General features: G+C 37.6%; 2 protein-coding genes across 3 annotated transcripts in view; one reads left to right on the forward strand and one right to left on the reverse strand.

Annotated features, from left to right (window-relative positions):
• Positions 1–17,909, forward strand: part of DOCK1 (dedicator of cytokinesis 1) — a 431,183-nt gene that overhangs the window by 157,652 nt on the left and 255,622 nt on the right. For both annotated transcript variants that reach the window (XM_088452203.1, XM_088452204.1), the window contains exons 24-27: positions 1,056–1,126; positions 2,599–2,705; positions 6,823–6,950; positions 9,254–9,349. In XM_088452203.1, the coding sequence (XP_088308329.1) occupies positions 1,056–1,126; positions 2,599–2,705; positions 6,823–6,950; positions 9,254–9,349 (402 nt within the window). The remainder of the gene's footprint in view (positions 1–1,055; positions 1,127–2,598; positions 2,706–6,822; positions 6,951–9,253; positions 9,350–17,909) is intronic.
• Positions 11,817–17,909, reverse strand: part of INSYN2A (inhibitory synaptic factor 2A) — a 63,826-nt gene continuing 57,733 nt past the window's right edge. Inside the window, exon 4 of the mRNA XM_088452172.1 lies at positions 11,817–14,613. Within this exon, the coding sequence (XP_088308298.1) occupies positions 14,430–14,613 (184 nt within the window). The 3' untranslated portion in view covers positions 11,817–14,429. The remainder of the gene's footprint in view (positions 14,614–17,909) is intronic.

Genomic DNA, 17,909 nt, shown 5'->3' on the forward strand with positions numbered 1-17,909 from the left:
CTTAGTGGATGATCCTCCTATGGCTAAACCACACCCACAGATATTGTATTATAAGACGATTATTACACCTCAATAAAGGCAGCCATACATTGTGCAATTATCAGCCCAATCAGCCAATTATCGGCTGATCAGAATGCTCTGTTGGGCATGAGAAATCTTCCAGCATTGCCCGACAGCTGTAACCATTTGTATTCAGATCTGGCAGTGGATATACTCCCCATCAGACAGACGGACCAATTATCTGACACTATATGACAGGGATATTGGATGTTGTTGAGCATGTCAGATAATTGGTCTGTCAGTCTGATGGTGAGTTTTATCTGACAGTGTATGGCAAGCATAAGATGGATCTTGTGCAAGACTGCAAACAAGAACAGGCATAAATAGCATGGTGTCTGTCGATGGGTAATGTAGGTAAAGACTCTCCACTGTAATTGCAGCTACAAGTACATAGTCTACACCAGCATCCCTTTGTGTTATACAGAACTCCTGAACAAAATACATTTATATGGGGAGCAACTTGAAAGCACCGTAGTACACCAAACAAGTTCAGACATCAAACACAGGGCAAATTGCACCTAGTTGAGGATTCAACTGGGCATGTGTTGGTATAAAACCTAATTATATATGTATATATGCACACCCATCAAAAGTGCTGCATTTTTGATGCATTATTTAATGTGTTGGATGTTACCACTAAGGGAAGACCTGGAGACCGCCTGAGATTCCATGTTTCCATCCATATCCAGATCACGCAGCCCTTCCCTGTATGTTGTAATGTTTATGTGATATCATCATTCTTATTTGCCAGTGCCGTTTGGATTTGATGTGGCCATTGTTCAAATTCTGTAAATGCTGTAATTACTATGATTTAAAACAAAGAATGGACAAATAGAGAATGATACAATGTCACAGTGGCAGGCTTGGCAAATGACAGAACATTGTATTTATTTAGCCAGAAGCTCCGATCAAGCAACGTGCATAGTTTCCATAGGTGGATTGTAGATGACTCCATAATGTGATATCTCATGAGTACAATCTTTATGCTTTTTTAGGGTGCTGCACTGAAATATCTGCCCTCCATTGTAAATGATGTGAAACTTGTTTTTGATCCGAAAGAATTAAGGTAAGTAGTGTGCCATCCTTAAGCTGTTAGTGTATTTTCCCTACAGTGGATTCACACACTGCTCTTTCTATGGCTCATCCTTTTTGGATGGCCCATAGGAATAGTTTTTTTTTATTTGCTCTGTGTATATACCTCTCAGTTTTTTTTTCCTTTAATACAGTTACTATGTTTGTTTTTATTTCCAAAACCACTGTTTTTCTGTAAGGTAGTATCCAAAAGGATCTCCCAAAATCTCAGAGGATCACTAACCCTCGTTTATCAGATCTCTGTATCTTTGAATTATAGTGGTGGTGGTTGGATACTGTTTGCCTATATCAGGCAGATTTCTGAACTGCAAGTTGCCCATTGTATCCACAAATCAGTTGAAAGGGGACAATCTACACTACTCAGCAAATTCAAACACAACTCCATGGCTTCAAGTATTTAAAAGTTGATTGTAGAAGGTTATTAGCATCTCTTTTAGATTAATATATTATATAAAGCTTGTTGTAATCTAGGTTTAATGGTCTGTCTGGGATTATTCTATCCCACCAGACTACAAAGAATGAACGCTTACGGTTTCCTATCTTATATTGCTCATTGGCCATTGAGTATTCCTAACTTGTTGTTTGAGGCAACCACAGTGTTTACTCAACTTGCATATGGTCTAAGCAAAACACACACCTCTGGCTGTTGTGGGGAATTTTATCCGAGAACGTGGAAGCTGAATGAAATGTTCCAATCTGCTCTATCACAGAGGGCAACCTAGAGACAGAGGGCCAAATGTAAACGCCTGCGGCTTGCAGCAGCCAGCACGGTTCAGGCAAGATAGTCATTAGAATTAAAGCGCCAGTTAACGTAAAGTTTTTTGCCTTTTAAACTAATTTCTGCTTCATCTTGCTGTCATTGTGCCAGCTCCCGCCGGCTGTTACATTTTAGCCAAGACGATTTATGAACTAGTGAGAGTAGACATGTACCTCTTAGTATTAATTCACACCTATTCAGGTTTATCATATATAGCTGAATGAAAATGATAATGATACAGTGAGAACATAATTACCGTCATCTTCTGCATCTTGCAAAATTAATGTCATTTTATTTATAGTGTTTGGTGGGCAGAAAGCACTGACGCACTGCATTATCTGGCTTTTAATGCACCACAAGAAAATGGTTATATTTTTTGCAAGCACTATATTTATATATTTTAATTAACTAGGCAATACAGTCCGAACATTTGTGTTAAATGCACTGTATTCTGCTAATAATGGTTGGTGAACGGTAGTATGTAGTTATGCGCATATATCCACAATAATCTTCTTAGTTATGATAACAGTATATGAGGTAAGATTAAATATTATCAACAGATCTTTATAATATTTCAGTGTTTACTGTGCTTCAATGTATATTGTTATATCAATATATATATATAATTAGAATTTATTTTCTTGTTTTCTTATTCCGAAGTAATTTTTCCTTAACCTTTATTTCTACAGCAAGTTGTTTACCGATTTCATTCTGAACGTACCAAGAGATCGCCTGGTTCGGCAGAAACTCTATTGCCTCATTGAGATCGTACACAGCGACCTTTTCAATCAGCTTGGTAAGAAGCAAAGTGTTTGCATCAATGCTTCTTATATGCAATAATAGACATTTGCCTCATGCAAATACACAATATAGACTATTATTTTTATTTCTAATTTTTTTTTTTATATTATTGACTGTAGCTATAAGGTTGCACTTTGTTAGCTTGCAACAATGTTGTTTTACCTGTATAAAACTATTTCTGTAACCTCATGTTTATTATGAACCCGCTTTTGATTTATTGCGTTTTGCGTGTATGAACAAAAAAACCCAAAAAACAACCTCGTTGATATCCTCTTTTATGATGGTAAAGCTCACAGACCGTAAACAGGACACTGTCTTTTTTTTGTTTGTTACTGTAAGCTTTTATATTACTTATAAGTCCAAATAATTATTGTTTTTGAGATTTAATGACACTATACTTAATCACTATACAAGTTCTGGCCTCTGTTTGCTGTACTGTAATTCCCAGGAAATGTTCCTACTCTGTGTGTGTAGACAGCAGTGCTGTGACATGCCATAAATAATTTTCAATACGGTTACTATTCCTTTTGGATATTCTAAATTATACAGTATCCTTTTCTAATAAAGTGATTATTGTGTAGAGTTCAGTTTCAGTTTTTCACTGTGTAGGTTTGTCCACTTCACTCTCTTATCAGCTATTTCTCCCAACTGACTGATCTAATACAGCCACAAGCTAAAGCCTGAAATTAGGGTTGATGTAATTGTTTTACGTCGTACTCTGAAGTGCTCAAGGGAAATAAATATATGGTCGTGAGTGTAACTAGATATCATGTAAAAATCCTGGAATATATCAGTAGTTGCTAGTGCTATATTAGCTCAAATGAAAACTCTTTTCTGTGTTAAATTATTAATCCTAGGTTTGTTTATTTTGACCATTTTCCTAAAAGCCATGCTTGCTGAGTTTGCTAAATATTGGAGAGTGAAAGACCGTTTTATAGTTATGTATTTACCATTTGATTATAAAATAATGAACAAACTAAAAAAATGTTTTCTATTAATGTAATACATCTGTTGTTGGTTGGGCTGTACTAAACAATTTTCCCTGTGTCGAAACGCGTCATGCCAATATCTGGCTTGCTCCACTGGATGATTGAAGAACCGCCCATTCCATACATCTTCAGTACAGTTTCAGGTTTCTCTGTTGCAGTTCTATATATACTGACTGTAGCTCTGTTACCTGGCTTCACGTAACAGAAGAGGCTCCTCCCTTGTGAGGGCCACCAAATTTCCTAAAAATTAATTGTAAAGAGGATGACTTTACAAAAGTGGTAAACGCTTTTTAGCAGGTAATTGTAGGGTAGCAACCTGGGCACAGTATAGCCACAGATTTTCTCTCTTTGTGGTTTATCTATTCAAAGAAAGCTTTTCCTTTATTTATATCCCCTGATAGCAGAAATAACATTATAGCCTATAAAATAGCTTTTACCTACAGCAGCCTTATGATGACCTGTATATGATATTTTTTAGTTGCCTTTTGGTAAAAAAATATGTTATAGCTTATATAAAAATTGCAGGATATGATGGCTGGTATCTGTTTAAATCAGGGATGGGGAAATTCCTGCCCGGGGGCCGTATCAGGCCCTCGGAATCATTTGGTCTGGTCTTCTGAGCTTTTACTGCTAGCCTCATCTGGCTAGCAGGGTGCCTAGAATGACACCCTGCAGCCAGAATCTATACAGCAGTGCCACCTGGAGCATCCTTAGGACGCTTCAGATGGTCACACCGCTGCCCTTCAGCTGCCCGGAGTATCCACAGGATGCTCCGCGTATTGCTGTAATCACCGGGGTTTGTGGCCACGCTCCCGTGTGACATCACACGGAGGTGGCGTGGCCTGCACCGGGCCCACGAATAATGTTATATATATATCAAAATGGCCCTAGGCAGAAAAAAGGTTCCCCACCCCTGGTTTATATAGACATCATAATAAAGCTTTTGGAAGTCATTTTATAATTCCAGGCAAATGAATAAGGAGGTGAGGTGACCTTGTGTCTGCCAGCCCAGTAATTGTGCCTTCTGAAACTGGGGGCCCCATTTAATAACAAGTGATATTCTTGTTATCACTTATTACTAATCTTCAATGGTGCTCCAACCAATCAGCTCCTAACTGTCATTTTACAGGATGTGTCTGAAAAATGACAGCAGCTGGGTTGGAGCCCCATTTAAGATTAGTAATGAGTGATAACAAGCACATCATCCGTTACTAAATGGGGCCCTAGGGGTCTATTTACTAAGCCTTAGATGGATATCAAGTGAATGGAGATAAAGTACCAGCCAATCAGCTCCTAACTGCCATGTCACAGGTTGTGTTTGAAAAATGACAGTTAGGAGCTGGTTGGCTGGCACCTTATCACAGTCGACTTTATCTCCATCCAAGGCTTAGTAAATAGACCTCTCAATCTTGCTTTATGGCAGATCCAGCCATGGTTACATTAACCAATGGCAGTTTAGTGGGAATTTAGGCATGATCGGGTTATAAATACAACACTCACGATTTTAATTCTAATAATGCACACTCTATTTGCTATGTAAGCTGATATTTTCATCACACAAAGGGTTAAGAACTGATAGTGAAAATGTGAGGACACATCTCTGGCCAGGCCATTTAAACTAGTTTTATCTAAATGTCAATTTTCTGTGTTTTTTTTCTTTTTTTTAAGCCCAACATACAGAAGATTGGAAGCAAATAATTAATAATGAGTTTGTGAGTATCCATCTACTGTGGAACTACAAATCACAGCTTGTCCTGCCAGTTGCATAGCCTTAATCAAAGTCTAAAGCATAATGCTGAGTTTTCTTGTTCCACACCATCTGGATATCCACAAATATGGGCTTGAAAGAGTTAACGGCGATACTGAAAAATGTGTACCCTGTAGGACTACTCGCCCTCATTGCATCCCGTTGATACAAGTTTTTATTTTTGATAGGCAGCAGGTGGCGCTGTTCCCATTGCTGTCTATGGAGAGGTCTAGCTGTCGGCCAATAACATTAATGACCTCTGCAGTTTTTGCACTCCATGGATACTCTCAGAGGGATAACAATAAATAGAACAATATTTGTGATCTAATGTTTGAATCTTTTTTTTTTTGTCTTAACACATTTCAAAGCTCTTTTTGAATTCAATTTTACACAGTCACATTTGGAGGGTACTTAAACCAATGAGGAGAAAGAGGGCCTGTAACTCCAGAGTGAATGTAGATACTGAAATATGTATGTTCAAAAGCCCAGGTAGTGACACAAGGCATTACTACTAGGGAACCAAGGCAGTATTTAGACAGGTTGCTCCTCCCTGTAGATAATGAGCTGGGTGGGAGGCCTGGCCTATGATATCACAGCCTAACACCACACATATGTGAATCCCCATCTACGCACGGCAGAAGAAGTATGTAGGGTGGCAGCCAATGGGGGGTGAGGTGCTGGCCCTGGAATGACTGCTAAAGCGACACTGAAATAATTTTTTATTAAACCTCCCCTTTCTACCTGATGCACCTGATAAGCCTACTGGTAAGAACCTATATTCCCAATACATTAGAACAGGGCCCATCCTTGGCAGCAGGACGATAGAGCAGATACTCAACAAACTATGAAGTGTTTTCTTAATGGATTATATTTTGTATTTGGAGAAAGCCCACTTAGGATATGTATCAAGCAGTGGAGAAGATACCCGTAGCAACCAATTGGCTTTGAGGTAGCATTTATCAAATACATTCTATAAAATGATGGGTAGAAGCTGGTTTGGTTGCCTTGTCCACTCTTGTCACAGCTTGATACATCTCCCCCTAGTGAAATGTGTGGTGACAGCTCTCTGCGCATTAGTTTCCGGTCTCTAATTACTGTAGCACATTATATATGAACACTTCATTATGGGCCGGGTTGGGGCAATGCTATTTCCATTCCTTTGCTTTATACAGTATGTATGGGATCTGGTAGTTGGTGTGCTACCTTACTATTTCCTACTGCAGTACAGGCTTGTTTTGTTTTTGTAGATTTATTTCACCTATCACTTTGGTGTTTTGCAGTGCTGTGAGATTTTCTTTTTTCTTTTGCCTGTTTTATGGGTGTTTAAGCATTTAGGATCCATTCTACCGCAGCTTAACAACCTGTTTTGTGTTCAGACTGCAGAGAAATATTGCTTCCAATGATGACTGATCAGCTGAAGTATCACTTGGAAAGACAGGAGGAGCTCGAAGCATGTTGCCAACTGCTCAGCAACATCCTAGAGATGCTGTACAGGAAAGACGTGGTCAGTATTGAGCTGTGCTATCTTCTACATACTGCACTCTATACGAATATTGAGTCATAAACACCCAGGCCTGTGCCGTATTCTGTGTGACAATTAATGCGCTCAGAATGTATGACTCCTATTGAGGACCTTTGGTTCATTATATTTGGACAGTGGTAGAGAACGCAGAGTGTTGTGTGCTCCCTGTTGAGTCCCTGTTTTTCCTTCTCCATAACCAGTTTAATTATGTGTCAGTGCTATATATATATATATACTCACCATAATAACTAATAATGATAATAATAAACATAATAAACAGTGGGGTTTTGGTTCATGAATTGATCAATACATTTAAGCTTGCAGCCCCCGTCACGGGACCCCACTTTACTGCAAGTCCCTACTCTATTGCTCAGAATTATAACATGGACATAGCCATCACATTAGTGTTAAACTCAGGGTATGCTATCAAGGTTTAAAGCTCACAGCAACTTTGCTTTTAAATGTGAGACAGTTACCCTGCACACCTGTTGCAAAGCACCTAGGAAAACAGCTGACACAAGTTAAATAACTAGTTAAGAGGGGTGCATGAGAAAATGTGATCACAAAAATGATTAATTATAAAAATGAATCATAATAAACAAAAAGCACTAATCCACGGCACTCACCATTCCTAGTTTTGGGGTGCAACATGGTATGTGACCACATTGTTTAAATATAAATCACAGGGGCTCTGCACTCACCATAATAACTAATAATAATAATAATAAACATAATAAACAGTGGGGTTTTGGTTCATGAATTGATCAATGCATTTAAGCTTGCCTGCAAGCTTAAATGCATTGATCAATTCATGAACCAAAACCCCACTGTTTATTATGTTTATTATTATTAGTTATTATGGTGAGTGCAGAGCCCCTGTGATTTATATTTAAACAATGTGGTCACATACCATGTTGCACCCCAAAACTAGGAATGGTGAGTGCCGTGGATTAGTGCTTTTTGTTTGTGTTTGTGTGTGTGTGTGTGTGTGTATATATATATATTCAACTCATTCCCCTGTGTTGTAATTCTGCTACAGTTCGTTGTGCTCACCGCACTGGATTCAGTTGTATCTAGAGATCAGCTTTGTGTTGTGTCCCAGGGGAATGAATATACACAACACTGCCAGATTATAAAGAATCATGACCAAAAAGCACTGAAGGATTCTATAGATAAAATACCATGCATTTATTAGAAGTTGCTGGCAGGCATTTAGACATCAAAACCATTCTCAAGATGGAAGATGTGTTCATATTATATTGGTAGGGGCACATGCCACTATAACTATAGTCTGTATTTACTGTGTTATATATTTTGAAATTAAATGTATTTTAATTTGGTTTTGTTGCTGTTTTACAAATTCCTACTAACTTTGCTCTGGTTTAAATTAGAAGCCGATTTTACCCTCCTTACCTTACCCACATTGTGGTACCTTTTCCCTAATAGTTTCTTTTTATGTGCTACTGGGGTCCCCTTTCATTTTTCAAAGGCTCTGGGTGAGATATATCAAGCCTTGGTGAGAGATAAAGTGGAGAATTTGCTCAATACAACCAATCAGTTTCTTTCTGTCCTTTAGCACAGTCTATGAAATGGCAGTTGGAAGCTGATTGCTTTGGATAGCTTCTTAAAATTGTCCCTCTCCAAGCCTTGATACATCTCCCCTTTAGTATCAAATGTAGTGTTATGGACTAATCCTCCTATTTAACCCACCTATGCATAATTTGCTTGATGTCCGCTTTATGTGCTTGAGGTTGAAACCCCGCTGACATTGAGTGAATGGTGCACTGGAGATGGTTTTTGGAATGGAGCCTTTGTAGACATTGAGGAAGAAGGGAGCTGCTTAAGAGTTACTCTTAAAAGGACTGTAAACTCGCCTCCTAGGCACAAACTCTGGGGGTTACAGTTCGGAAACCGTTACCAAGTAAGAGGGTAAAAAATAAGATCAGTAATGTTACGTCAGTAATGTGCTGAAATTACTGGATGTAGTCGTTTAATGGAAAGGAACTAAACAAAAATATAGGGGAACCGTGTAAATTGATATTCATGTAGCCGCATATATACAGTGCTTTCATCTGGACCAATATTAAAACAATGGAGCCATTTTCGAAACGTTCAAAATTGCAAAAAATTCCCTCACAGTCTCTAATATGAAATGGAAAATGTACTCTTTTTATATGTAGATTGTTTTGATTCTTGTATACCCGACTGGTAAAACACATGACCATGAAATGTTATTCTACATATTTGTAGCTATAAATCTTATTATTGTTATATTTCATGTACAGGGACCAACGCAGCGCCATGTCCAGATAATTATGGAAAAACTTTTGAGAACCGTAAACAGAACAGTTATATCCATGGGACGGGATTCTGAGCTCATTGTAAGTGTCTCTTTGGTAAAATCACTAAGTACTGATTATTCATTTTTTCTTTATTTATTTCTATTTTATAATCTGTTTTTACTGGTTCAATTGCTGCATTTATAAATCTCATTGCTAAATTTTGAAGCAAAATACACAAGAAAAGAAATTGCAGATGTACTATGCGATCATTATTGTTCAAATTGAAATGTATATTGTAATTATATATCATATCAGAGGTAGTTAGCATATCGTTGGCAAATGATACGGGCCTGCACACCAACGTCAAGTCACCTCGTCGAGCAGGTCCCTAACACTCTGGGGTTCGCATCTGGGGCGCAGGGCACCCCAAATGACAGCCCAGTCAATATTTTTAAACACCATTTTAAATAACACCACTTGTAACACCAGTACTGGAGTCCACCCTACAGTAGATGATCTAGAAGAGATTTATATAGTTGGGGTAGCTATTGATCAAACATCATGGACCTTGTCGAGGGCTGAAAGGCTTATTAGTGAGGGTTACAAGTGGCCCCTAAAGCACCATACTTACATGATAAGCAGTGTGTGCTAGTCTGTACATAAGGTACATAGTAATTAATATTGGTTAATGTATTCCAGGGCCATCAGATTTCTTAAGTACATCCTTGTCTGTACCCATTTGAGACGTATTCTAATCACAGTTATCACTATGCATATCTAACACTGCTCCATTTTTTTTTACCAGTTTGCAATGAATTGATTAGAAATTGCATCTACATAAGTAGTTACCATGGTAATTGTTAACATGCTGTAAATCAATTCTTAGTTATTTTCTTTCCTGTTCTGCTATCGTGACAGTGTTTGTATGTACTGAGCTCTCTTACATCTCTGTATCACGTAACCTGTATTAATAGGTGGTTAATTTACAGTTATCTTTCAGAATGTTGGCACTTCTAATTACTACTTATTAGTTCATAATGACTTATTACTGACTGGAAGAATAAATATTTGCACAAGAAATGTTGCATATACAGTATTTTAGTGAGTATGGTTATATAATGTAGTTGATGATAACTTTAAGAGTTTTTTTATTCATCGGTGCCAATAGCTTTAAATTTCTCCAATTCTCATAACTGGGGGGGGGGATGGGGGGAAATTGCATTGCATAATTGAAAATAGGCCATTTTGATATTCTTTCATTGTATTTTGTCAGTATAGTCTGTTTGTTTTACCTAGCATGTATGGCCTACTTTGACAGTGCATAAATTCATTTTTGCATGTGCTTGTTTGTATTTGTCCTTAAATGGAGAGTGCCTGACTCAATTACAAGCATTTCCACTTTAACCAGTCCAAAAATAAAATGATTGTGTCTTTTTTCTAGCTTTCAGAATATTTCTTTATTTTTTATTTATTTTTAAAACAGGAATAGTGATTTCACCACAGAATACCAGATTATTTTGATCTGTATAAATTCTGCAAATTCTAATATATCGATCTATACACACATACCAGGTTAGGGCCTTAATAAGTAGGTAATATTCTTTGCTTTTTGAATATACCTAATATTTAAATAAGAACCATAGTACTATTATTTGTGCTTTACTTTTGGCCTCAAGCTTTTGTCTGCCATTCAGTTTAATTTAATTGTGTGAATTTTAAAAATACAATGGGTGTTTTTGTGTTACTTTGGTAATGAAGCTTTGTTTCAATTGTTACATAAGTTTCCATTCACCTTGTATTTTTATTTTTGCATATATATATATTTTAGTATTCTTATTTGAAACATTACAATCTTGTAGAAAAATAAGCAGTTTACTTACCGTTGTAAATATGAAGACAATGTGGTAAACCTTTCCTAAACTAAAATATATATATATATATATATATATATATATATATATATAAAATCAGAAAACCCAGCACTCACCATGTTTAAACACTCACAATGATGTATAAATAAGTAAATAAATAATGGGGATTTGGTGCATGGCTTGAACCAAATCCCCATTATTTATTTACTTATTTATACATCATTGTGAGTGTTTAAACATGGTGAGTGCTGGGTTTTCTGATTTTATTTATTTAAGCAATGTGGTCACAGGCCACTTGCACCCCAGTCCTGGGAATGGCCAGTGCTGGTCTGCACCCCAAATCTGGGAGTGGCGAGTGCAGTGGATCTCTGACATATATATATATGTGTGTGTATATATATATATATATATATATGTGTGTGTGTGTGTATATATATATATATATATATATATGTGTGTGTGTATATATATATATATATATATATATACACTGTGTGTGTATATATGTATACATACACTGTATGTATGTATATACATTATAGTGTGGGTGTGTATGTGTGTGTGTATGTATATATATATATATATATATATAATGTATATAAACAGCAATTAAAAATAATCATCCTAAACAAGAGTATTTGAGTTCTCTTTACATAATATTGATTCATTGTAATAGTTATTTGAAGCACAGCTAATTAGTGAAAAATTGAAAAAATCAACCTTTATTTCAAATCGAAACCAGAGTTTAATTTAATATACTATTCTACTGATTTAATCATAATATATGGGCAATACTTTATTTGGGGACATAGTTTTAATTGTGCAATATAAACATATGTATCTTTAATTAAAAAACATTAAAAAATACAGTAATATTTCACCCCCACCCTGCAAATAAAACAATTGCACTTCCTTCTTGGCACATTATCACTATATTCCCTTTACACATACTAGTTTATACACAAAAATAATTTAATATTTTTTATGTACATTTTTAGTAGCCCTATTAAGTTAGTCTAACATTATTTCTCATAAAACATATCTTTTTTTTCCTGGGCATGATAACAATTTTTGTACAATATTAAAGAAAAAATGCACAATCCATATACTTGCTTCAAATTATCACACAGTGATAGCAAATAAAGCACCTTGTTCTAATTTATATATCCCAGCATTGAAAAACCACTCAAAGATCAAACATGCATTGTTTTTCTTATCTTCTAAATAGTGAACTTTTAATTCCTTACACTCTTTATTGTTGTAACATTAACTGTTTGTTACATTCCAAAAATGCAATTTAGATATTAATTATTTTATAACCCAAATCTATAGTCTAAATAAAAACAAAATTGGCTACCTGGCCTGTTCAATAACTCAGAAACTGTCTTAAAAAATGTCTGTGAACGGTTTTAACATAGGAAGTTATTCTCATGTGTTTGTGTAATATATGGTACATTTCCAATATGCAACATCTTATTAACTATATACCATTTTAATTCATTATCAGTCTTTTCAGTGTTAAATTATTTGCAACAAGGTATTTTTGATGACTCTTGAGAAAATGTCTGTGTGTTAGTTGCAAAAAACAGTTGACCCTTTAAGGGGACGATCCAATTAGACCCGGGCTGGGTCTTTTGGGTCTCTCTGTCTCTTTTCATGGGTGAAGTGCCCAGAGCTATTCCATTAGAAACCCACTACCAGTTTTAAATTATCAGTTAAAGCTTATTTTGATGCTTATTTCTGCACACACTAGCAGAGAGTGCATGAAGTGCTGCTTGCGAGTTGATAGTGGGTCTCTAATTAATTAATTCCACGCACTTTACCCATGACACAAGCCGAATCTGCCCCTAAATGTAGTGCCAAATTCTGTAAAGCATTATTTTATATCAATAATTTCTCAAGAATATACCTTTCTGGGAGGCTACCACTCTGACAATACTGTAGAAAAAAGTAAACATTCTCTGCTTCCAAACAACTTATAAGCTACAGGGTATATTGCAAAAATAATAATTTTAGTGTTTTGGAGAGTTTTTTTTTTTTTTTTTTAGGGGCATATAACAAGTGTAATGTATAATACTATGAGTTAAGAGTTTTCTAAGTAAGTCCTACCAATTACAATCAAGTATTACGATTGTAAGGTTATACCAAGTAGTGAAACAACCCACCATTAAGTTTTAACATTGGATTAATTAAAGATTAAAATTACATTTAATTGCTTCTTTTAAAATTATCTACAAAATACCAAATACACATAATTTGCTTAAACAGACATTGACTAACAAATGTAAATTGCACTTCTCTAAATTAAACCATTTTTATTGAAAAAGTCGTAGATCAATTGTAACAAAGCATAATGCCAAATTAAAGAGAAAAAAAAATACATCTTGGCTTCTTTTACCTTGGTATGGCATTTGAGATTTTTTAGAATACAAAACATAATATTAAGACCAACAGTATTTCAACATCAGTTATGAAACTTAGCCAGAATTTTAATATATTTTTAAATAGTTTTGGGTTATTTTTGGGTACGAAAACATTAGAAATTAGATCTGAGAAAACATAGTGTCCCATAGCCTTGACCCTGTCAACGAACAATGAGATTAAAGGCATGTTCTGACTTTGGGATATGCCTGGCTGCTCGCAATTGAGCAATTTAAATGTAGTTTCTGTTATATTAAAATAAGCGTGACAATGACTGACTGAAAAATATAATTCGGTAGCATGAGAAGGCAAACAAGTTTAGTCACATCTTTTGAGATTTTCACTGGTCTCCGACCATTTGAAAATTTGTGCTTTCTCCAAATTTTGATGTGCTGAGAACTGCACTCACCCCCTGCTTGTGTTTACAAGAAAAGTATTAAATGAAAGACCCCTTTCTTTGAATGTAAGGCTATCATTTTTCTTCTTTATATTCACGTTTAAAAACATAAAAGGAAAGGGACCCAAATTATAGCCGTAGGTTTTTATGCCGAACCGGGGGGAAAGAAAGAAAGAAAAACTTCATACCATAATTTTTCTGTCTCTTTTTCTTCACATTTGGTAATACAAATTTTAAATCCACGTTTTACATCCCGCATAGAGGACTCCTAGGAAAAGTTGGCATGTTGTGATTTTATACCTTGCTTCTGCCATTGAGTTGCAAGTATAAAGGCCTTTTTGGTACGCACAGTAGGTATCTGCATACTGCCCAACCATTTCCTCCTTGATAACGTCATGTTAACAAGATCCCTTTGTCGATGATCTGTTGTATTTCAGGTATGTGCCTAAGAAGGCCACAGGCTCACTTTTTTTTTTCCAGCATGTTTTAGCTAAAGAAACCAGAGTTTCCATCTTCCATGTTTTTTTGATTCTGTTTTAGCTTTTTGCTTGGGAGTTGATGTGTAACTCTCTGCAGGGTAAGGCAAAGGTGCAACCTGAGTTTCCTCAATGGGATGGAGTTTTTTCAATACTGGTTGTAGTTTGTCTTCTTGCTGCTTGAAATCCAATTCGACGCTGAAATGTAGAAGATTTGAATTAATTTGCTAAACGGTTTCTTTAAAATAAAAAAAAAAACAAATGCTTTGTGAATTATAGAAAATCGTTCAAAATAAGATAATCCTTAAACAGTCGAGTCCATGCCTGAGGTAGAATGTATTACCAAAATGTGCACAAACCTGGACAGAGGCCCCAAACTATAAACTTAATCCTGTTTGAAGAATGTACAGATGTGTCCTCATATACTTTTGCTCAAGTCGCGGCAAATAGCCCCTCTCGGCCACGCTGAGTGTCTTTCTTGCTCAAAGTGTGCATCTTATTCGCAATAATAAAACAACTGTAAGTGACAAAAACTACCATTTCTAGATTTCGCTGATCAATCTCTCATGTTGAGGTCCGTTGTGCATCACCTGTGACTTTTGTGCGGTTAAAGTTGCAGCCCAGCGTCTTTAGAACACTGTGAGTGGTGTCTTGCTGCATCTGCGATGCAAATAAGATGCAACATTTTAAGAAAAACTGTATACTGCTCCTCTTGGAGCCTCTGAGTCGCGCCAGGTGTCTTGCGTCGTATGGCATATAGTGGCTAGGTGTATGAGGACACATCTGTAGATATATAGGGTGGCCTTGTTTAAGGATTTAGCACTTTTCATTGGAAATATTTTCTAAACCGCACTGAGGTCGTTGGTTCGATACCCACTACGGCCCTAACTGTGTGGAGTTTGTATATTCTCCCTGTGCCTGCGTGGGTTTCCTCCGGGTGCTCCGGTTTCCTCCCACACTCTAAAAATATACTGGTAGGTTAATTGGCTCCTAACAAAATTACCCCTAGTGTGTGCATGTGGTAGGGAATATATATTGTAAGCTCCACTAGGGCAGGCGACGGATGTGAATGGCTGAATATTCTCTGTAAAAGCGCTGCGGAATATGTGTGCGCTATAAAAAATAACTGGTAATAAATAAATGCTGCTAAGTAAATCTTGTGACCGTTTTGTGAGTCCGTTTACAATGATCGGAAACCCCAAACCATAACATTCCATTGTTTTTGGGGGCGTGTATGTCATGGGTGCCCATCAGGTGAAATTCAATAGTTTTGCCGATGGGCGCGAGTGCCGCAAGTATGTCGCGCCCAAATGCAACGGATTAGCCACGTAAAGCAGCTAAACCCGTCAAAACTATTGGGCGCGATAAGTTTGTGCCACCAAAAGTCAGACTTTAGGTGGATTTCTGCTCGCCACCTCCAAGAGGGTACGAGCAGAAATAATGGGCACCGGCAGCAAGCTCGTCGAGCGGCACAAACAATAGTTCCTGTCACTTTAGATGGGAGCTGTGGCCGTGTTAAAACAATTGAATTCCCCCTTTAATGTGATCCAGTTGCAGGACTTGGATAGCAATAGGTCGCACCTGTTAGAGGAGGTTGTCTTGGGATTGTATATATGCGTCATATGATTAGTTCACATTCTACCTTACAATAACCTCTTTAGCCAGATGTACAACAACGCTCTCCAGTCCCCCAGATGCATTTCTGATGCAATGCGACCCAGGTTTTGTTCCCTTTTAACTGATAAATAAAAGAGTTTTCCATTAATTGCCACATTAATCACAAGCTTTAGCCTCGGGTTTCATTTGCCAGTTCAGAGCCGCTGACACTGTAAAGAAGCATTTTGCATGCAGAGACAGTCGCACACAGAATATAGGCATGTCATTTTAATCAGCAGAAGCTGCTTGTGCGTCCTATTCAAATCACTTTGCTTATAAGATGCATTTTAAGGGAAAAAAGTTACACGAAAAGAAGCTCAGCGCCACCGAGCCGCATGGCGCTCACGTGTTATGTGTAACGCACGCTACTTGTAGCTCATGAAGGACAGATGTATGTGTACACGTCTGTAGTGTCTAAACTTAAGAACAACATTTGCATATATTAAAGAAAGGTGATTATGCTTCCAACCAAGGGGTATATTTACTAAATTGCAGGTTTTCAGAAGTGGAGATGGGGGTGTGGCCCTGCCCTTATGGTGCCGCGGCTACACACTCATCCTACCGTTGAGACCACCAATGTTGGAAAGTTTAATTAATCTACCAGCATGTCTTTGCACCATGCTTGAATACGAGAGCATCTGGTGGAAACCCAAATGATCATGAGATCATACAAACTCCACACAGACAGGGCTCTCTCTATCTTGATGTCTCGTTTCCTCTTCAATGGAACCAAATGTTCCAAATCTGAGCCTCAACTTTGAATACAGTTTGCATATGAAATAACATTGAAAACATACATTTAATACTCATTAATTGCTGTGCATGGTACTGATCTTTCCCTTAAATGTAAGATCAAACATGCAGCTCTGCCTGCCAATGCTAAACTTCCAGATAAAAGAGAGCTTGAAAAGTAGACACAATATATATTCAAATGTTTTTAGTCAAACATATTTTTGTGCATCTGGCAGAAAATTGCAGATAATACCCAGGAGGAAAAAAAAATCTAATATACAGATCTGTCCTCATACACTGCGGCTTCAGTCGCGCCAAACAGACCCTCTCGGCGTGCCTGGTCCCGGCCACGCAGCCGCTCCAAGCTTCTTTTTCGCTCGAAATGTGCAGCTTATTCGCACAAATAGAATAACTAGGAGCGACAACTACTTTGCTAGATTACACTTATCAATTTCATGTGCAACATTTGTACATATATGTGTGAATAAGTTTGAATCTGTGTACGAAGTGCTACCATGCAGCAGCCACGGCTTTTTCTTACGCCAAGTTAAATTGTGCTTCATCTGCGACTTTTGTATTTAAAACAAATTTCTTCCATAGGGATCCACAGGGATACTATGGGAATTTAGGAGGTGGATAAGGACCGGACACCAAACAGTTAAGCTTTTAACTGCCAGGATGCAGCGATCCCTCTCCCCTAAACCCCGCCCCTGAGTCCGAGGCAAATCAGCTCAGTGTTCTCCCCAGAATTTTTTTCCAGCCGGATGGCATCAAGAAGTAGCCGGGTGGGGGCCTTCGCAATTATGTGCGCATCGGGAAGAGGGGTATCTCCCTTACCATTCCAGCCCGACAGGTCTCAGGCTGCTCCCCCACTGGCTGTCAGTCAAAAGTGCCCATTACGCTCGCCTCTGAAGCGACCAGAGGCTTCTTTAGCCTCTGGTCGCTTCAGAGGCGAGCGTTCCACAGCAGGGGTCGGTGAGGGTGACCGGGAAAGCGGCGGGGGAAAGTGCCGGGCGGTAGGCTGTTTCTGCCGGGCGATGCGCCCGCAGAAAACAGCCTGGGGAGAATACTGCAGTTTGCTTGGTGTCCGGCAGGAGCTCGGATCA

The sequence above is a fragment of the Taudactylus pleione genome, unplaced genomic scaffold, assembly GCF_031769625.1.
Source record: "Taudactylus pleione unplaced genomic scaffold, aTauple2 ptg000034l, whole genome shotgun sequence".
NCBI classification, from domain to species: Eukaryota; Metazoa; Chordata; class Amphibia; order Anura; family Myobatrachidae; genus Taudactylus; species Taudactylus pleione.